The sequence below is a fragment of the Pecten maximus genome, chromosome 2 (genome assembly GCF_902652985.1).
Source record: "Pecten maximus chromosome 2, xPecMax1.1, whole genome shotgun sequence".
Classification (NCBI taxonomy): domain Eukaryota; kingdom Metazoa; phylum Mollusca; class Bivalvia; order Pectinida; family Pectinidae; genus Pecten; species Pecten maximus.
The window spans coordinates 54,263,064-54,285,976 of record NC_047016.1 but is presented as its reverse complement, the minus strand read 5'-3'; the positions used below and the strand labels follow the sequence as shown (position 1 = coordinate 54,285,976).

The 22,913-nt window shown below is 37.4% G+C and overlaps 2 protein-coding genes across 3 annotated transcripts; both read left to right on the top strand.

The window, feature by feature from the left end:
- The first annotated feature begins 1,523 nt into the window (after positions 1-1,523).
- On the top strand, positions 1,524-6,871 carry LOC117322521. 2 transcript variants are annotated; one of them, XM_033877485.1, is made up of 2 exons: positions 1,524-1,728; positions 2,224-6,871. In XM_033877485.1, exon 2 carries the CDS (start codon positions 3,370-3,372, stop codon positions 4,762-4,764), a length of 1,395 nt encoding a protein of 464 aa, XP_033733376.1. In that variant the 5' UTR covers positions 1,524-1,728; positions 2,224-3,369; the 3' UTR covers positions 4,765-6,871. Both variants share the same exon structure in this region, with proteins under 2 accessions (XP_033733376.1, XP_033733377.1).
- Positions 6,872-16,095: 9,224 nt separating this feature from the next.
- Positions 16,096-19,090, top strand: LOC117343980 (toll-like receptor 2). Its single transcript, XM_033906573.1, has one exon. The coding sequence runs from the start codon at positions 16,096-16,098 to the stop codon at positions 18,640-18,642; it is 2,547 nt and encodes an 848-aa protein (XP_033762464.1). The 3' UTR covers positions 18,643-19,090.
- The last annotated feature ends 3,823 nt before the right edge of the window (positions 19,091-22,913 follow it).

Genomic DNA, 22,913 nt, shown 5'->3' with positions numbered 1-22,913 from the left:
TTAAAAAAATTAATTAATAATAAAATTGAAACCAATCTGTTTTAATATATTTTATTTTAATCTTTAAAAATTCGGCGATGTTTGTTTGTAATAATTTTTTCATCCATATTAGACCTACTGTATGTTGTTGTCTCCCCTTGACCAGTTTTGATCATCCATATTGTTTACCTTGTTTACATTATGTACTTCCGGTATAACTGAAAGTAGTTCCTTTTATTTTTTTATGTTATGAGATGATAACATAATTTTGTGAGCCAATGAAAATGCTTGTTACAAGCAAAATTAAATTATTGTCCGATTATTGTATCGCATTATATTCAGCTTAACTGGAGCCGTGTAACTTCCGTTAGAAATAAATTTCTATAAATGGCTCTTCAGAATAGTAATGATCCTGTTGTATAACTATTCTGTATTGTGTCTATATCGTATTCAGTTCCATCATACTGACCTCAAGCCACGGTTTTTCTCCGGATACTCCGGCTCTCCTCCAACTCGAAAACTTGGCACGTTCTTTAATGAAAATTAACCGAAAAACTAAAATATATCATGAAAATTTGTATTCATTGTGTGTCCAGATCAAATGGACAATATTTACATATAATAGGAGCTAATGCTTGAGCAACAAACAATATTTACATCAAACATAGGTTTATCCTGGAATAACAAACAATATTTATATCAAACAGAAGTTTATCCTGGAATAACAAACAATATTTATATCAAACAGAAGTTTATCCTGTAATAACAAACAAAATTTATATCAAACAGAAGTTTATCCTGGAATAACAAACAATATTTACATAAAAAAGGAGTTTATCCTGTAATAACAAACAATATTTATATCAAACAGAAGTTTATCCTGTAATAACAAACAAAATTCATATCAAACAGAAGTTTATCCTGGAATAACAAACAATATTTATATCAAACAGAGGTTTATCCTGTAATAACAAACAAAATTTATATCAAACAGAGGTTTATCCTGTAATAACAAACAATATTTATATCAAACAGAAGTTTATCCTGTAATAAAAAACAATATTTACATAAAACAGGAGTTGATCCTGGAATAACAAACAATATTTACATAAAACATGAGTTGATCTTTAATAACAAACAACATTTACATAAGACAGGAGTTTATCCTGGAATAACAAACAATATTTACATAAGACAGGAGTTGATCCTGTAATAACAAACAATATTTACATAAAACAGGAGTTGATCCTGGAATAACAAACAATATTTACATAAAACATGAGTTGATCTTTAATAACAAACAACATTTACATAAGACAGGAGTTTATCCTGTAATAAAAAACAACATTTACATAAGACATGAGTTTATCCTGGAATAACAAACAATATTTACATAAAACATGAGTTGATCTTTAATAACAAACAACATTTACATAAGACAGGAGTTGATCCTGGAATAACAAACAATATGTACATAAAACAGGAGTTTATCCTGTAATAAAAAACAACATTTACATAAGACATGAGTTTATCCTGGAATAATTACATCTATTTATAAATATGAAATAGATGTTCCTTATCGAACGGGACCAACGCTGTGTAGTGTTATGCGGGAGTGATCTCCCCTTATAAATAAGGCTTACTGCGCATGCGTTTTTGAATTGGAACTTCCTTTCTGAAAAACACATTGGGGAACAAGACAGAATTATTTGCTCGAAGCTGAATTTGCATTTATATGTGTTAAACAAGGTGGTGGTAAAAAATTATTATGTCGGTATGAATGTAAGATCATATCGGACAAAACATATACTTAAATGGATGAATCGATGATTGATTCACTCGTGATTACTTCAGATGTAATTTACATAAATTGTAAGCATGACTGCCCACGGGGCCATGCCGGAAGTTCAATTGTCCGGTGCTGTTAACTGAGTCAATGACTTATGATGGAACTTCAATTAATAACGAATGTTTGACTTATGTGAACAATGTATTATATTGAAAGTAATTAATATACACGTAATGATTGATACACATGATACAAAAAATGTACACGTAAATAAAATGTTCATTAAGGCCTCGTGTAAACCACGTGGTTAGTTACTAATAAGCTACTTAAGAAATAAATGGTGGTGACGCGTTATGGATTAACCAATGTTTAATTGAACGTTTTATGATACAATTCGGGAATATGGGTAAGGTTAAATGTCTAAAGCGTGTTTATTTAAATTTCAAATGTCAAAGAGTCAGGAATGAGAAATCCAAGGGGAAAAAAGGCTGGGAAGAGGCCGTCTACAAGACCCTACGCCAGGGCCAGGAGTAGTACACAGGAATCGAGTGGTAGACAGACAACACAGGAAGTGGTTCCAGGCCGACAGGAAGTTGAAACTCTGGGTGACGTGCAGACTGCAGGGCCATCCATGGCAGCTGATGAACAGAGCACTGAAGGTATACCCACCTGTAACCCTATCCTAAGCATTCACAGTGCATTAGGGGAGAATGTTTCGGTAAAGAACAAAAATAAAATCATCAACGGGGAATTTGTTGATCTAGGGATTCTGTTAGAGAACTCTTGGGTTGCTCGGCAAGATTCAGCCACTAAATCCTTGTATTTAGATGGGCAAGGTCAATTAGTTGCCAAAGAAAAAATTTCAAAAAAAGTTAGCAACATCAGTGAATGGACAGATGCTATCTTGATGTTGGTAAGCATTTTTTCGGCTGCACACCCTGAAAGATTTCAGGAATTATTGAAATATGTACAGACAATACGGTTGGGGGCAAGTAGATGTACTGGTTTGGGTTGGAGGTCTTATGATGAGCAATTTAGACTAAGACGTAGCCAGGACCCCAGCAGCTCCTGGGCAATGGTTGACAGTGAACTCTGGCTAATTTATATGTCGGCCAGCTCAGCAGCTACCCGGGACAACAAACCATATAGTATTGTTCAAAAATGTTTTGATTATAACTTTCAAGGTCTATGCACACGCAACCCGTGTAATTACGCCCATGTGTGTACCAGGTGCGGAGGGAGTCATCCTAAAATGAATTGTAGGACACAAGGGACAATGGGAATGAACAACAATTTTCGTCCCTCAAATCCCTGGGGTCAAGCAGGAGCCCGCCAAAGGTTCAACACCCCAACCCAGCATTCAAACACAGGACGGCCGAGACATATGGGCCCTAGGTCATACTCCAATTAAAATTGAACCCCTGAAAAAATACCTGGAGGTGTATACAGAGAAACTAGTTGCTAAGGAATTGGTAGAGGGCTTTTCTAAGGGTTTTCGACTACATTATACAGGTCCTAGAACAGCTGTCATTTCAAAGAATTTGGTCTCTGCTAACCAACACCCTGAAGCAGTTGAAAAGAAAATAACATCAGAGATTGAGATGGGTAGAATTATGGGCCCATTTTCAAAACCCCCTATTGCAAATTTTCACATCTCTCCCATAGGAGTGGTTTCCAAATCAGATGGGGGTTGGCGAATGATCACTCACTTGTCATTTCCCCCCTCAGAAAGTATTAATGATTTTATTAACCCTGAATTATGCTCGGTTAATTATACGTCATTTGACACTGTAGTCGAAATGATTAGTAAGCTTGGGCAGGGTGCCTTGTTAGGAAAAGCCGACATAAAATCAGCCTTTCGTTTAATACCAATTTACCCGGGAGACTTTGACTTGTTAGGCTTTCAATTTCTCGATAAATACTATATAGATAAATGTCTGCCAATGGGCTGTTCCATTTCTTGCAATATTTTTGAAAAATTCTCAACTTTTATTGAATGGCTAGTTCGTGATAAAACGGGGGTGAATACCGTCTCTCATTACCTTGACGACTTCATATTTGCGGGAAAAAGGGGTTCTCAAGATTGTCAAATTCTGATGTCAACATTTGACAACAGTTGTAGGGAATTGGGGGTTCCTATCGCAGAAGAAAAGACAGTAGGGCCCACAACAGTCATCATTTTCCTAGGTTTAGAGATAGATACTGTAGAAATGCTGATTAGAATCCCTTTACAAAAAACAATAGAGCTCACGGATATGCTGTTAAGGTTCGTGGGCCAAAAGAAGGTCACCTTAAAGGAACTAGAGTCTCTGGTGGGAGTGCTCAATTTTTTCTGTAGGGCTTTGAGATCAGGGAGACCATTTTTGAGGAGATTATATGATGCAACAAGTAAAGTCAGCAAACCATATCACTTCATAAGGGTCAGTGGAGAAATGAGGGAGGATCTCCTAGTTTGGCTGCATTTCATTCAGAACTTCAATGGGACATTATTTTTCCCCGATTCTGCCTGGTCAGATAGTGATGTATTACAGTTATTTACAGACAGTGCAGGAAATGCCGAGTTGGGATGTGGGGCTTACTTTCACGGAGAGTGGGCATACTTTCAGTGGCCAAGGGATTGGGCTAGTACCGAAAAAATGCGAGACATAACATTTTTGGAGTTTATACCAATTGTTTTGGCATTGAGCATATGGGGACATAAACTAGTTAATAGGAAAATCATTTTTCACATAGATAACAGTGCATTGGTCAGTGTTTTGAATGCTCAGTCTTCAAAAGACAAAATTGTGATGGAACTTATGCGCCCATTTGTGATAGAACTTCTCCAGCACAACATCCTATTTAAAGCAAGGCATGTACCTGGGGTAGAAAATGTTATTGCAGATTCTATTTCTCGTATGCAGTGGAACCGGTTCCGGTCAGTGGCCCCCCAAGCACAAGTTCACCCAGCGCGCATTCCAGGGAAATTCCGGTCGTTGATATCAAGACTGAAGTAGACCGATTATTAAGGGCTTCTGTATCTAAGAATACTCACCAGTCTTACAATACAGGGTTATCAGCATTTGAAAAATTCAGGCTTTCAAATGGATTATCAAGGGTTTGGCCTCCAACAGTTGATCACATAGTGGGCTTTATAGCCTCTTTGTCACTCAGGGGGCTAGCAGATACAACTGCTCGTTTATATGTTTCCAGCATTGGTTATCAATGCAAGTTATTGGGAGAAAGTGATATAACACAAAATTTTCTAGTTGGGAAAGTCCTTGAAGGGATGAAAAGATTAAAACATAGGACTGATACTAGGCTCCCTATCACAGGAACCATTTTAACCCAGATCATTCAGACCCTCCCATCAGTATGTTTAAATAAGTACGAGAGTATACTTTTTCAAGCAGCATACACTATGGCCTTCTTTGGGTTTTTTAGAGTGGGGGAATTGTGTTTGACAAAGGGAGGTAATCATGAACATGTGGTAGGTATTGGGGATGTATCCTCTGTACAAGGGCAATATATTCAAGTTACACTGAGATTCTCTAAATCTGACCAAGCTGGCAAGGGATCAATAATTCAACTGAAGGCCACAGGTAAGGGATTATGCCCTGTAAAAGCTGTGGAGGCCTTTTTGAGAGCAAGACCAAGGGTGGGCGGCCCACTTCTGTGTCACTTTGGGGGGGACCCGGTAACTAGATACCAATTTTCGGCAGTTCTCCAAAAAATCATTGAGGTGTGTTGGTTTAGATAAAGCTGGATTTAAAACTCATTCATTCCGAATAGGTGCTGCATCTGAAGCCTTCAAAGCAGGTCACTCAGCTGAAGCTATAAAGGAGGCAGGGCGATGGAAATCTAATGTGTATAGTCATTATATTCGTACCCCAATAATTACATTTCCGGATATCTGTAATTAAATATGTCACCAAGGATACTAGGTTTTCTAACACAGTATTGAAGGCATTTCAGGACTGGAAGTGTGGTTTCTAGGGTCATCTCTCATAAAGCGAGCAGCAATGGCAGCCATGATGAGGCCAGGGGGTTTAAACCTTGGCCTGGAGAGAATAGGAATCAGCATTTTTTGGCAAGGATATAGTGGCCTTGGTATTGAACAGATAAAAAGAAAAGTTATGCATCTGAGATCGATGGCCGGAAATCCTCGGATTTTACTGATTCATTGCGGAGGGAATGACTTGGGGAGGATTCCTATAGCTAAGCTTCGTATGAGCTTTAAAAAGACGGTCAGGTTTCTGTTTTCATTTTTTCCAGGCGCTAAAATCATTTTCTCCCAAATTCTTCCCCGTCTTGCATATAGATATTCAGAAAATTTCCAGGCTATGGAGGCTTGTAGGCTAAGATTAAACAGTGCCGTTGCAAAAGAAGTACTAAATCTTGGGGGGTGTTACTTGAAATATCCAGATATAAAAGCATCTGAGGCTTTCTTCTGTCCAGATAAGGTACATTTGTCGGAATTGGGGAACAACATATTCCTAAACAACCTGCAAGGGGGTATAGAGTACTTTTCCCGGGGGGAGGGGGGTCCTGTATTTCCCTAAAAGTTAGCTAGGTAGGTCTAGGATATAGATACTAGGGTCACGGCTCGTGGTAGTTGTGCGGCTCCCTCCCCACTATGGTGTGGCGGTGGTCAAGATATGGCTAATTATTAGTACCTTAGCATATCTTGTCCAATTGGCGTTAGCGCATCGCACTACTACTACAATAGGTTTAGGTTATTTGTCCGCTGTTCCCAGGGACAAATATTTTGATAGAAATTAATGAACTTTGACCGTTGACACTCTCTCAGAGTACCCAGGGTCAGATTATCTTGTACCCTCTTGTGAACTTCAACTTGTGAACTTGAACCTTTGAACTTGTGAACTTGAACCTTTGAACTTGTGAACTTGAACCAGTGAACTTGAACTTGTGACCTTGAACTTGTGAACTTGAACTTGTGAACTTGAACCTTTGAACTTGAACCTTTGAACTTGTGAACTTGAACCTGTGTCCTTGAACTGCTTGAGGGCTGACCATATACTTGTCGGCAGCCCGACTTTATAAGTAAACAGCCGTGACCAATTACGCCAAAGAATAATAATTAATAAAATAATTTGGACTTTATTATGGTTTTATTTGTCTTCTCTTCGATAACAAACAATATTTACATAAAACATGAGTTGATCCTGGAATAACAAACAATATTTACATAAAACATGAGTTGATCTTTAATAACAAACAACATTTACATAAGACAGGAGTTGATCCTGGAATAACAAACAATATTTACATAAAACAGGAGTTGATCCTGGAATAACAAACAATATTTACATAAAACAGGAGTTGATCCTGGAATAACAAACAATATTTACATAAAACAGGAGTTGATCCTGGAATAACAAACAATATGTACATCAAACAGGAGTTGATCCTGTAATGATATACAGTTATTGTAAGGGTGTGAGGGAAATAACACATTAACCCTCACATCCTTACAATTACTGTGCATCATTCCAGGATAAGCTCCTGTTTTATTATCCCCACCCATTTTGTTAATAAAAGCAAAGTATGTTTCAAATTTTAATGTAAATTCGAAGTAAAAAAGGCAATACTTGTTGTGTGTTAGTGTTGTTAATTTCTTTTTGAAACACTCCTCTCCAACACTTTTTCATCCAGATGAAGCCATGCTCCAAAATGTTCTTGTAGCATTCACTCGAACGATTTTAGTACACAAACTGTTTCTTTTTCACAGTGATCATTGAGATACATTTCACGATATGACGTAAACATGTACAAATAACATTATTGCAGGTATAAACGAGGATACTGAACTTCAGGTAATGTAAGTAACAGTTATCTACGTCACAACTGATTTAATTGTAGATGATCACTGTTTATATATGAATATGCTTCGATAACAACAACCATGTTACTCGTGGAAGGAAGTACACGACTCGGCCACCCTAAGACGACGCAATTGCTGATAATATAAGTGGTTATTAGCTATCGGGGTGGGCATAAAGGATGACACCAGAGATATAATGGGGTCTCAGTATGTATCAATTAAAAGAGGTAGTAATCCACCCTGGTACAGCCTCCAAGAGTAACCTAGACAGTGTGTGTACGATGTAGTAAACTTAATCCTAGTCTTAAGTATAGGTATGATGACATCATCTCATTTATTGTGACCATGTAGCGTTGTCTTCTTGATAAGGGGTTTCAACTATTTTCAGGAGGTTGTTGCCCTGATGAAATGCCATTTTTCTTTCTATTCTATTTCTTTTGGTTAATTGATTAAGGTATAAATGGAAGTTTTTTTTATAATTTAAAAGAACATCCAGGTATAAATATTATCTACTATTATACCATGCTCTCTGTCCTGATCACCCGGCTATATGTAACAGTATTACATGAATTGACTGATAATGGATTGTGTTCCTGATCTCATTTGACCTTATAAAACTACATGACATTGACGTTATCCCAATTAGAGAACCTGGTTCGTCCAATTTTGGTCATACATTTTCGAGATAACCTTCCCGAGTAATCTTTGAGAAGAAAAAAAAAAAAAAAAAAAAAACAATTAACAACCACACAAACAAACAAACATTGTCCACAGATCCCGGGTTGTGTCTGCACTGCCTGACACAAAGTCTTCATACTTGATCATATTTGACTCGGACAGGAAGGTTACGACAGCGTTATAGCCGTACATAGTCACAATAAAGTAGACATACTTGATCAGATATGTGTCAGAGGGGAAGGTTACGATAGGATGATCGCCGTATTACATTGAGGTAGACATACTTTATCATATATGAGTCGGACATGAAGGTTTTAACAGAGTTACCACCGTATCACATTGAAATGCTATAGGCATACTTGATCATATTTGAGTCGGACAGGAAGAATACGACAACGTTATAGCCGTGCATAGTCGCAATGAAGTAGACATACTTGATCATATTTGAGTCGGACAGGAAGATTACGACTTTTCTGTATGTTACGATGAGGAAATATATGAAAGACATCTTCCCTGGTTTTAAATACACCGTATCATTTTGTTTCAACTTCCTGCGCTGAATGTGACTGGTGTTGCATTAAAAAAGAATCCTACTTTAGTAAATCGAAATCGTTTCCATGTCTAAATCTGTTAATGTTAGTTTTTCAAAAGAGCTTCCCACTCTGAGTTTAAAATTCAACAAAGCGGATGAATATGACTTACTTCCTACCGAATGTGATTTACTCGAGGTTATCTGTTAAATAGTACTTAGGGTACCAACTGTTCATAGAGGTCACAGCGTGCTTCCTAGATTCCACGAGAATCGGTTAATAATGCCCTATATATAGTAAGACCTACAATATATTCAACCGTTGTGGATGGACGTGGTATAAAAAAACATGTTCATTTTAAAGTATAAATCAGGGATTGAAATGTACATGAACCGAAAAGCCTGGGTACTTCAAATATATGATATTGTCCAAAGGGAAATAACTCTAGCGACAAAATGCATATCTGAAAAAAAGGTTATTTCATTTTTGCTCGAGTTCAAGTTACAACTTTTATTTAACCCATATAATTTCCCATCTAAGGAAGTTCCATATTTTAGAGATCATAACGTATCTATGACTGCTGTTTTAATGGTTATCTCCCTTTTCTATGGTTGTGAATACTTTAAGGAGTGATTGCATAGTCATGGCAACGTTTCGATAAAAAAATCATCACTGCAATGTCTATACACATGTTTCGGTTAAAGTACTTTACATCACATAGACTCTAGTTGGTACGTTTGACTTAAAATATGATTTACCACCCTGTTTACAGTCGATAATATATATATATATATATAAATATATATAGAAACCTATAATTTATTTCACCCTTTTGACTGTCCGGTAAGTATTTATATATAGAAAAGTGCAATCACCTCCACCCTGGTGACTGTCGAGTAAATATCTTTATCCTGCAACTGCCACCGCATTGTCGGAATACACCCACCATATATAGTTTTGCTGTATACGGCAGTGACGGAAAACAGCTGTATTTTGGAATCTTAGCACGTGCGTCAGTTCGACTGACCTTCTTCAAAGTGAAACTACGTTTAAAAGGCGAACATATTTCTGTCATTTTTGACACCGTTTTACTTCAAAATAATTATTTTTGATGATTATTTTTATGACTGTTGCAGGATGAATAGAATACATGGTCAGTGTCTTAAAATATAAGCTATATTTTTGGCTCGGGATAGAAAGACAAAAAGGGCTCGCCAAGGCTCGCCACTTTTGTCTTTCTTAACCCTCGCCAAAATACAGCTTGTATTTTAAGACACTGGCCATGCATTCTCTATATATACAGATACGTGTCATCCACTCCATTCTGTTGGCAGTAGAAAAAATAATAAGTATCCCCCTCTTAACACTTAAAATCTTATTGTAAGACAGTAGACAGGTCATTGTGTCATTGAAAATCATAGATAATTTATATAACTGTTATACAGGATATATCTGATATATCTAGGAAGAGATAATCAGGTGAATAATCAATATGTTTGTTATTTAGTGAACAATATACATATACAATAATAGAATCAGGAGTATCATTACTCCTGAACTCAACTGTGTCTCAGTGTTGTACTTTGGGACTAACGAAATTTCAAACCGGTGTATGTTTTCTCACTAGTTAAATGTTTGATTTTTTTTCATTTATAATTTCGTCTTACGTTTCTAGAGAACATGTAGATCAGCGATTAATCTAAATATGTCCCTGTACCTGGCTGCAGCTATTTTACAAAATCTTACCATTAACCAACAGATCACCTACATCAGTGGAAGTGCTCTTTTGTTCAGTATCCCTATTTACATCTACATTAATGCTATTTGTACATGTTAATTTCATATAGTGAAATGTATGCTAACGATCCACAACAGTCATTCTTATGTTATACGTATACTATCTAACACAGGATATACCTAGTCCCTCTACACTTGATAGGAGGTCATTATAAAATATTTACCATTGTATGGCACTGCCACTATATAACCCTACCAATTCAGTTGCGAGTTCACCATCTTATGAACTGCCAACTGAAATTTGAATTTGAAAATTTCAAAAACAAAAATCGCACGACAAATAAAAAATCGCAGAATGGTAAATATAAGCATTGAACGGCTTTCAGTTGGCATTCATAGTCAATATGAATGCCAACTGAAAGCCGTTCAATGCTTAAGTAACACGGATCGATACGGTATATAAGATGTAAAAGAAGTATGTATGTATACGAATGTTAGTAATTCCCTGTAACAATACAGTGTGCAGTTATAAAAGTAACAATGTTTTACAAATACAACACTATAATGTTATGCCACATGTAATTTATTCTTTGCAATTGTTTTTCGTTTTGTTTTTTGTTTTGTTTTTTAATCTATATTTCTCCTTTTTGATAAAAACTCCATCATTAATACCTTAAATATTGTTTGTTGTTCCACGATCAAATCCATATTTATGTTTCTCTGTTAAATGTGTTAAAAAGATTAGAAAATCAAATGAAAATGAATTTTTGCCAGGCACAATGAAACGATACCTAGAAGGAGCACGAGTGTACCTTAGCGAACGATTATTATGGTATGAGCATTTATATGGACAATTTGAACTGAGAAAGTAGTTTGAGTGTTTAGCTAGCATACACCAGACAGATAAATGATATATTTTAATAATTTATCAGTTGCCATAACTTGTTCACAATTATCTTGCTTGTTTAAAAGAAGCAATAACATATATTTAAAAAAAAATCCTAATATATGTGAATAGTGTTTGTTATTCTACGATCAATATCTATTTAATGCAGATATTATCTGCATACATTATGGATACAAATATAGACACAATGCAAGATAGTTATACAACTGACTTATTATTCTGCTAACAATGCTTATTAACATAGGCTCAAATGCATACACAAATGTATTGTGTGCGTTAAAACGTCCAATTACACAGTATCACCCTGTCAAACACCCAACAGTATCACCCCGTCAAACACCCAACAGTATCACCCCGTCAAACACGCTACAGCATCAACCCGCCGAACACTCCCCGGTATCACTCCGCCCAACACCAAATAGTATCACCCTGCCAAACACCCCACATTATCACTCCGTCGAACACCAAACAGTATTACTCCGCCCAACTCCCAACGGTATCACCCCGTCAAACACCCAACAGTATCACCGCGTCAAACACCCAACAGTATCACCCCGCCCAACACCCAACAGTATCACCCCGTCAAACACCCAACAGTATCACTCCGTCGAACACCAAACAGTATTACTCCGCCCAACTCCCAACAGTTTCACCCCGTCAAACACCCAACAGTATCACCCCGTCAAACACCCAACAGTATCACCCCGCCCAACACCCAACAGTATCACCCCGCCCAACACCCAACAGTATCACCCCCCACCCCCCAACACCCAACAGTATCACCCCGTCAAACACCCAACAGTATCACCCCGTCAAACACCAAACAGTATCACCCCGTCAAACACACAACAGTATCACCCCGTCAAACACCCAATAGTATCACCCCGTCAAACACCCAACAGTATCACCCCGCCCAACACCCAACAGTATCACCCCGTCAAACACCCAACAGTATCACTCCGTCGAACACCAAACAGTATTACTCCGCCCAACTTCCAACAGTATCACCCCGTCAAACACCTAACAGTATCACCCCGTCAAACACCCAACAGTATCATCCCGTCAAACACCCAACAGTATCACTCCGTCGAACACCAAACAGTATTACACCGCCCAACTCCCAACAGTATCACCCCGTCAAACACCCAACAGTATCACCCCGCCCAACACCCAACAGTATCATCCCGCCCAACACCAAACAGTATCACCCCCCCCCCCCCAACAACCAACAGTATCACCCCGTCAAGCACCCAACAGTATCATCCCGCAAACACGCTACAGCATCAACCCGCCCAACACCCAACAGTATCACCCCGTCAAACACCCGATAGTATCATCCCGTCAAACACCCAATAGTATCACCCCGTCAAACACCCAACAGTATCACCCCGCAAACACGCTACAGTATCACCCCCGCAAACACGCTATAGTATTACCCCGTCAAACACCCAACAGTATCACCCCGTCAAACACCCAACAGTATCACCCCGTCAAACACCAAACAGTATCACCCCGCCCAACACCCAACAGTATCACCCCGTCAAACACCCAACAGTATCACTCCGTCGAACACCAAACAGTATTACTCCGCCCAACTCCCAACAGTATCACCCCGTCAAACACCCAATAGTATCACTCCGTCGAACACCAAACAGTATTACTCCGCCCAACTCCCAACAGTATCACCCCGTCAAACACCCAACAGTATCACCCCGTCAAACACCCAACAGTATCACCCCGCCCAACACCCAACAGTATCACCCCGTCAAACACCCAACAGTATCACCCCGTCAAACACCCAACAGCATCACCCCGTCAAACACGCTACAGTATCACCCCGTCAAACACGCTACAGTATCACCCCGTCAAACACCCAACAGTATCACCCCGTCAAACATCGAACAGTATCACCCCGCAAACACGCTACAGCATCAACCCGCCGAACAACCCTCGGTATCACTCCGCCCAACACCCAATAGTATCACTCCGCCAAACCAAACACCCAACAGTATTACTCCGTCGAACACCCAACAGTATCACCCCGCCCAACATTTTACAGTACCACCCCGCCCATCACCGGACAAATCACCCCGTCCAACACTCCACAATATCACCCCACCCAACACAAAACAGTATAATCCCGCCCAACACCCAACAGTATCATCCCGCCCAACTCCCTACAATATCACCCCGCCCAACACCCAACAGTATCACCCCGCCCAACTCCCCACAGTATCATCCCGCCAAACACTCAACAATACGACCCCACCAAACACCCAACAGTATCACTCCGCCCAACACTCCGCCCCAACATGTGAAGACGACGTCATCATTATATTTCGTGTTTGAAAAATACATGAAAAGGAATGCGATTCGTATTGATTAAAATGACTATGGTATGGTATAATATATATACTGGATCCTTACAAACAACAATCCACTGAATGCACCTTTCTTACCATTAACGACAATGACTTTACACTTATAGTGGTGAGAATCTCGTATGTCGACGTTTCTGGACTACTTTCCAAGATTCCGAATCTCAATACAGTCTTCAGGAACCATTTTCGTAGGAGTATTCAAGTATCCTCATACTTTACGGGTAGCCATGCCTAGCTTACAGGCGCCTTTCAATCAAGAAAGGTTTTAAAGGTATTTAATAATGAACCGCATCGAAATTTAATGCTGCCTACTGATTCGTCTGATGATAAAATGGAATTTCTAAAATAGCAACTCTATTGTTTTATCATAATTTCCAATCTTTGTAAATATTGAAACAAATGTATACGATTCAGTGATTTAATTGTTACATTGTCATAGATATCGATTTAGTTTCCTGTTGTTTATCAACATGAATAAACAGCAGGTGCATAATACATATTACTTGAGAGTGACAGACAGTGTCTAATTTCCTGGATTCATATGAAAAAGCTTTGTTGAGTATGTTAATAAAGGGTAACCCCTAAACCTAAACTGGGTTTTCCAAAGGATTTTTCGGCTTTAATTTGGTTTTCACATCAGACTGTATTTGAGTAATAGAGTAACACTGTCTACGACAGCCCTTAAGTTTCAAATATTTTAGAACTGTGTTGTGTGCTACTCCTGGCGGTGCCGCTGTTTCCACTCTCGAGTTTTAATATGAAAAAGTTACAGAACCTGCCTTATTGACCTATAATTTAAAACAGAAGACGTTAACCCTTACAGAACACTTGGTCTTATTTTCCCTGTTATTTTTCTATTTTAAATGATATCTATGTAAATCCATTAATACTACTGGGTTTAGGTCGCGATTAATTCTGGGTTAGAAATACGATTTTATTTAGAAAATAAATAACATTTGGAACAGGTCATGTGCTCGTCTTCTCGGCTCGGTTATATTCGTAACAAAGATGTTAAGCACCACCAATCAATCATTTAATCAATCAAGCAAACATTTTTTTTCTATATTAAACAATTTTCATGTTATTCTACATTTTATTTGTATTTTTTTTTTATCGTGAATTTCGCATGCACCGGAGACCGTCTTTAAATGACGTTAAACAATGATGAACCTAACTAAACCAATAAGTATTTTATAAACGACATGCATGTATACGTTACGAGCCTTAAGTTATTGACGCTACAGCGCTCCCGTTGTTATTAATTCAATGCTAGGCTATCGTGCGGACATATTATTATATTTCTGTTAGTATAATTGTGTAATTCCATCAGTGAATCAATCTATTTATAAAATATCGCAATTGTCCCGCTGTAGCCTTGGTCTACATTGTTATAGCTCGCTTATAAATGTAAATCCCATCTTTACAATAGACGTTCCCTGACGGCTGACGATATGTATTTTCGTTTGGTAATATAAAATTACCTTTCCGTTTTCGTCACTACATGTCTTCTCTGCCAAATATAAGCAATGAAATTTAAAAGATTAAAAAAAATCCCCATATCACAATGTGAAGTTTCTAATACATGTTTCGTTTGTTGTTTATTCCAGTGGGAGCTCCCCTCTGATAAAACCCATGCCAGGATTTCGGCGAAACCCATTGTTATTCGTAAATAGTTTGAGCGGTGGCCAAACACACTGACGTGTTAGTATAATTATGTAACTCACAGGCCATATTGGAGCTGAGACATTGCTGGGACTACACGTTTTTTGAGTCTCTGTATCTGGCGTGCAGGTAAATGATCTGTTACCAATACTGAGGTTTATTTCATGATGATAAAGTTTGCTGTATGACTGTATACAATAATGTATGGATTTTGTTAAATTGCTTAATTTGTCGGAAATGTTTCTATTCACATTGTTTATCAATCAAGTAAATCACGTCTGATCTGAGTAACAAACCCCGCCATCGTCTTCCCTAGATGTTTTATCAACGTTCTTTCTTTAAACTAATATTCTTTACTTAGGTAAATAAATCGGTGATTTTCGTAGAATATCGGAAGAGAAAATACCAAGGCATTACTACATCAGTCTTTCTATAGTTTAACCCCTTTTTTCGACTATGACGTAAAACGTTCGCTAGGTTTATATTGAATATCATGGATAAAAACATTAAATAACGGTATTCATCAATCATCTTTAATAATATCTTCCACTTTATCCTCAGGAAATTTGAGTAACAGTATACATAATATCTGATTTTGTTTGTTACAGATGGATACCCGGCATCACCAGCTCGCTTTGTTCAGTGTCCTATTGATTATCTCCCTTTCCTCTTGTAACACTTGTGAGGTTTCATTTGACCAGAAAACAGCGGATTGTTCGAACCGTGGTTACCATCACATTCCAGTGCTATCTAATTTCACCGAAAACTTAGATTTATCAGGAAATGATATATCACATCTGGACGAAGCATCATTTCTAAATCTGAAAAATCTGAAATTCTTGAATTTGAACTGGAATAAGATTAAATCCATCGCTAAAGACACATTTTCTGGACTTTCGTCACTTCACAATCTGTCGATTGGGCACAACAGAATAAACATTTTGCAGAAAGAGTTCGGTGAGATGAGATTTACTCGTAATTCAATGTTGGAATATGTGGATATATCCTTCAATACTAAGTTGCCTTTATACGAAGAATCTGTGTACCCAGACGCTGTGTTCGCGTCATTGTCATCTGTTCGTGAGCTTCATGTCGACCTTTTACCGAATCCTATATTTGGAACGGGCTTCAGTAATATGACAAATCTAAACAAACTTGTTTTCAAAGACTGTGTATTGATGCACCTTTCTAATGATACATTTAAACATTTCCGGAACCTCGAGTCGCTGACATATTTAGATATGTCGAATTGTCAGGTGAATGTCAGACACTTTGTGAAAATGGAAAAAGCTTTCTTACAGTATTTCTCTTCTCTCCAATACCTTGACCTTTCCGATTCCTATATAACGTTGCCGGTTGCCATGGACATCCTGTATGGCCTCACAGTAAACACAAACAACACTAATCCTGTCAGAAAAATGAAAGTCTTGAATCTGTATAATGTCAACCCCTTTCTATTATTATGGATGTATGACGTCGATTATGCAGTAAAGGTGACGACAGAGATGACCAGATATTACAGACAGTTATGTGTGGAGGATATTAATGTAGGCAATAACGGGATCGTTGAAATAGAAGTCGGAACGTTATTATTATTTGACGATTTTAGTTGCTTGAGACGTTTAACTATATCAGAGAACAACTTTATGTTCACCTTCCCTCGCTTTGCACTAAGCGTCTTACAGTTTTTTGCAAAGAGCATAAACCTAGAAGAGCTAGATTTTTCATACGTAGCTATTAAGTTTTCAATGAATCAAAATACAGGCAGGAACAGCCTCCAAACTAAGAAAAAGCAGTCGTCATTTCGGTGCGTGATGCCTTTCAAAGTTGGACGACATATGCGGTATGTACGACTGACCCATCTACTTTTCCCTTTTGGTCTTGATTGTGATATAGATTTGTCTACTTGTCCTGTTTTAAGATTGCTAGATATATCAGAAACAACGATTTTAAGTGAGAATTTTCGCATTAAAGAAGTCCGTGTTGAGTATATGAACGTTTCCGGTATGGATTTCGGAACAACTGGACGAATGCTTCTAGGAAATCTGAAATGGGTTCATCGACTAGTTATTCAGAATGCAAACTTAGACCGTGCATTCAGCAACAAGAATTACGTCTTCAAAGACATCAAACACGTAGACGAAGTCGATATGTCATTGAACCATTTATCTACATTGGACGAGGAAAGTGTTCAGGGCCTGGAGGGGGTGAACAATATCATCTTATCGTGGAACTTTTTCAGTGATTTTCCCGAGGGGTTATACAGGTTAAAAAACCTCACTGACATAGACCTTAGGCACAACCAGCTAACATACCTTAGGGAGAAGGCACGGACATGGTTGGATAGGATGAATTCTCGGCCCGAACGGAACATCAGGATTTCAGTGATTGGAAATCCATTTGCGTGCACTTGTGACACACTGGATTTCGTTTTCTGGATTTGTGACACTAATGTGATGCTGGATTACCACAACAACTACACGTGTACCCTACCGAATGGTTCGACTGTTATGCTTTGTCACGTCAACCAAAACTATCCGTTGTATTTAGGCAACTGTAATAAAGAGTCTTTCTGGATCGTGTTCGCAATTTCTGGGATAAGTATTTTGCTGCTGTTACTTGTGGCATCGTCATTTGTTTTCAAATTTAGATGGAAAATTCAGTATTTCTTTTGGAGGAAGTTAAACAGTAAACCAGCAGTTGTTACTGATATCAGACATTACACCTATAAATCCTTTATAACATATTCCGAGGAGGATTGCTGGAGTCATAATTCCTTTCTACCAAAACTTGAACAGCTTGAAAAAGAAGACGGCATTCGGTGTTGCGTCCAGGAAAGAGACATCATAGCTGGTGAGAACGAAATTAAAAGGCTTACCGAGTTTCTTCCAGACAGTGAGAAATTCATGCTGGTACTGACTAAAGATTTTATTGACACTAAATGGTGTGAATTTGTGTTGGATATTTGCCTCAGGGAACGTATGGAAAGGAGGAATAATGGCTGTCTGGTAATGATATTTAAAGATATAGACCCCCGATGTGCTCCCGAATTCATTACAAACGCATACAAACACTGTACATCCATCACCTACCCAGAGGAGGAAAACGACGAAGAAGGTTTCTGGTATGAGATACGCCAAACACTCTTACATTAAATTAATATGTATGACTATATTTCGTATACTGGATACTGTAGGCAGATTATACTGTTATGTTACACAGGGAAAGGGCTTCCTGGATTTTATCTCTCTGTATATTACCTACAACCCGATACAACTTCTAGGTTTTTCCTTCTTTTTTAGATTAAATGATCTGTCATTTGATGTTTACATCTTTTCAATATCCTTGAAGAAATTTAGGATTCTTTTACTGTAAAAAACATTTTATGCATAATATTTTTACATGTATTATTGGTAATAAATGGTTTATCCAGCACTTTCTGTTGTTAAAATTAATAATACGAGAAATTTAGTATTAATACATCATCATTAAATTAACCTTCAGAGGGATAAGTACATTTTTCTGATCTGAAAACTGTATCTTTTGTATGACACTTAATAGTCTGATGCGCATTTATAGTTTGATGCAAATTAAATGCACACCTTCTTTGTTTACACTAGGTGGTGTTGTTCTTTTTTTTTACCATTGGATATTTTCGATATCTGCTAAGCATGAGCAATCGAATTCGCCAAATATTACAGTTTCAGCAATCGACCGCGCTAAATATTACAGTTTAAGATGGAATTATCATTTGACTTACTTTGCATAATTTGATAAAGGTGTAGAAGAAGTGGGGTAGCCGGAACATAGTGTTTACGGTATCTCTCACTAGACTGGCGGAGGTTGCTTTGTTCGCCTCAGGGGATCATGCCGGGTATTACCACACCGCAGACCCGGCTCCAAGTCCTGTTGGGACACTCGGCAGGAATGTGTTTCTCGTTTTTCACACATGTATAACCATATTTGTACTGTCTCCATCGGACTATAATTTCATTCAAATACATGTTGTATTACAGTAATAATGCAGGTGTTCCTAACACAGACACCACTTTGAATACCAGCCCCTGCTAGTGCAATGGATACAATTTTGGGTGATACACTTGAAAAAACAAAACAAAAACAAAACAAAATATCGAAAGTGGCGTTTTTGTTTTTTCTGTGTTGTTTTTTAACGATAACGAGTATATTGTGATTAAAGCTTCTTCAAAACAGGTTGTTAAGTGATACTATTTTAAAGGAAATAACTAATTATACAGCAAATCGGTCTCTCAACGTGGGATTAACTACATAATTTTAATTCAAATATAATTTATATTTCACGTGAACAAGTGTTGAAAGATTCAAATTCTGTGTTGGTGCACAGGGAGTTAAAGAATGGGAGCATGTATGAGTCATCAAACTGTCTTCTTTTGTCATTTATGTTATTTTGTTTCATATCTTATCATAAGTACAATGCATCATATGCACTTTGTGTTTTTGATCTGAAGATAAAGACTAGAATTACCGATCTTAGTATTGTGATGAATATCTATAATGTACAATTCACACTCATGTGTCTATATACATTGTGATTCAATTATTTATATCATCTGATAGAGTTCGAGGCTGCCAGGGCACGAGTTATAAAATTTCCTTGCTTTGTCATATGAGTTACTGTGTAAAATATGTAATTATAGGCACAATGTATCATATTATGAACTATCTGTTGTTGTTTCGAAAGTAGAGATTTTCAGCCGTGGTTGTACTGTAGTTAAAATATATTTTTTCAAACACTTGTCCTTCAATTTGATTGACACGACACCTGCTTAGATTCGATGTTTTCAACATAGGAAGATGGTGAAAAGACGATTTTATTGTGATCCTGAAATGTGAAGTTGTTACCCGTGAGGTTCAGATACTCTGTCAGGTTCGATAGATTTGGTATCTTGGTTGAATTCCGATATGTACAATCTGCTGTCCTCTGATCATCTGATTTAGTACAAGGTCGACAGCAGACAAGGTGGATGACTGTAAGATTAACAAGATAAACTCTCAAACCACAGTTACAGTAACAGCTATACTTCCAAAGTTGTATTTAATGTAATAAATCATATTATTTACCCAGTTATACTTCTAAAGTCGTGTTTAATGTAATAAATCATATTATATACCCGGTTATACTTCCACGGTTGGTTATGATGTGGTTATCTCCCATTTCGTTACTGGGAGCCTGAAGTTGGTTCCGAGTTCCGAGTTCCGTTTAAGTAAACGGAACTCGGAACTCGGACCAAAACCCATAAAGCTTCTACAAAGTAGTTCCGCTGTTTTACTTTAACGGAACTCGGAACCAACTTCAGGCTTCCTTCCCTGCATGTGAGTAATTTGAATACTAAGTGCACGTTCATGAAAAAGTATCGAGCAAATAAGATTCTGTTCTTCGCTGATCACTGAATGTCAGTTAAACTGCTAAAATCATAAAGGCGTTATTAGGTATATTTTACTAAAATGATGATTAACCACCCTGTTGACAACCGAGTAATTATCTATGTATAAAAACGTGTAATTCACGCCGCCCTTTTGACAGTAGAGTAAACATCTATATTAATCCGCACCACCCTGTTGACAGGTAAATTCTATATCGTAAGTCAGGGGACTGGTGCCTGTCTCTAGAATCATCGATGCTTTATATCATTGTTATCTAGGATATATTTGACATTAGAAATAGGAAGAGATGGTACCTAGTAAAACCTCTACAAAATAGAATCAGTAGTATCTAGCTCTAGCTCGGCTGCCTGTCTATGTTGTACTGTGTGAATAAAGAATATGATAATCTGCAGATAGCACTAACATTTCAAAAAGTTAAATATCATTAATTAAATAATTGTCGGCACTACAACAAATTGTTTAATATTTGAATATTTTTTCTTTGATAGTTTAATATGTGTTTTTCCTGTGATTTGTTTGATCATTTACACTGTATCGGGGTCGCGATACATTTGTTTGGTTACTAACATGTATTAAACAGCTATGATGTGAGGGTTACATACATGTATTAAAACAGCTATTATATATGAATTACATACATGTATTAAAATAGCTATGATGTGGGGGTTACATACATGTATTAAACAGCTATGATGTGAGGGTTACATACATGTATTAAAACAGCTATGATGTGAGGGTTACATACATGTATTAAAACAGCTATGATGTGGGGGTTACATACATGTATTAAACAGCTATGATGTGCGAATTACATACATGTATTAAATCAGCTATGATGTGAGAATTACATACATGTATTAAAACAGCTATGATGTGAGGGTTACATACATGTATTAAAACAGCTATGATGTGGGAATTACATACATGTATTTAAATAGCTATGATGGGGGGATTATATACATGTATTTAAACAGCTATGATGTGAGGGTTACATACATGTATTAAAACAGCTTTGATGTGGGAATTACATACAAGGTGGATGACTGTAAGATAAACAAGATAAACTCTACAACCACAGTTAAAGTAACAGTTATACTTCCAAAGTTGTATTTAATGTAATAAATCATATTATATACCCAGTTATACTTCTAAAGTCGTCTTTAATGTAATAAATGATATTACATACCAAGTTATACTTCCACGGTTGGTTATGATGTGGTTATCTCCCATTTCCTTACTGGGAGCCTGAAGTTGGTTCCGAGTTCCGAGTTCCGTTTAAGTAAACGGAACTCGGAACTCGGACCAAAACCCGTAAAGCTTCTACATAGTAGTTCCGCTGTTTTACTTTAACGGAACTCGGAACCAACTTCAGGCTCCCTTCCCTGCATGTGAGTAATTTGAATACTAAGTGCACGTTCATGAAAAAGTATCGAGCAAATAAGATTCTGTTCTTCGCTGATCACTGAATGTCTATACACACATGTCAGTTAAACTGCTAAAATCACAAAGGCGTTGTTAGGTATATTTTACTAAAATGATGATGAACCACCCTGTTGACAACCGAGTAATTATCTATGTATAAAAACGTGTAATTCACGCCGCCCTTTTGACAGTAGAGTAAACATCTATATATAAAAACGTGTAATTCACACCGCAGTAGAGTAAACATCTACATTAATCCGCACCACCCTGTTGACAGGTAAATTCTATATCGTAAGTCAGGGGACTGGTGCCTGTCTCTAGAATCATCGATGCTTTATATCATTGTTATCTAGGATATATTTGACACTAGAAATAGGAAGAGATGGTACCTAGTAAAACCTCTATAAAATAGAATCAGAAGTATCTAGCTCTAGCTCGGCTGTCTGTCTATGTTGTACTGTGTGAATAAAGAATCTAATAATCTGCAGATAGCCTTAACATTTCAAAAAGTTAAATATCATTAATTAAATAATTGTCGGCACTACAACAAATTGTTTAATATTTGAATATTTTTTCTTTG

What these genes read in the sequence shown, in the direction of transcription:
- LOC117322521 (XM_033877485.1), top strand. Translation starts at nt 3,370, where the DNA reads ATGGGTAGAATTATGGGCCCATTTTCAAAACCCCCTATTGCAAATTTT.
- LOC117343980 (XM_033906573.1), top strand. Translation starts at nt 16,096, where the DNA reads ATGGATACCCGGCATCACCAGCTCGCTTTGTTCAGTGTCCTATTGATT.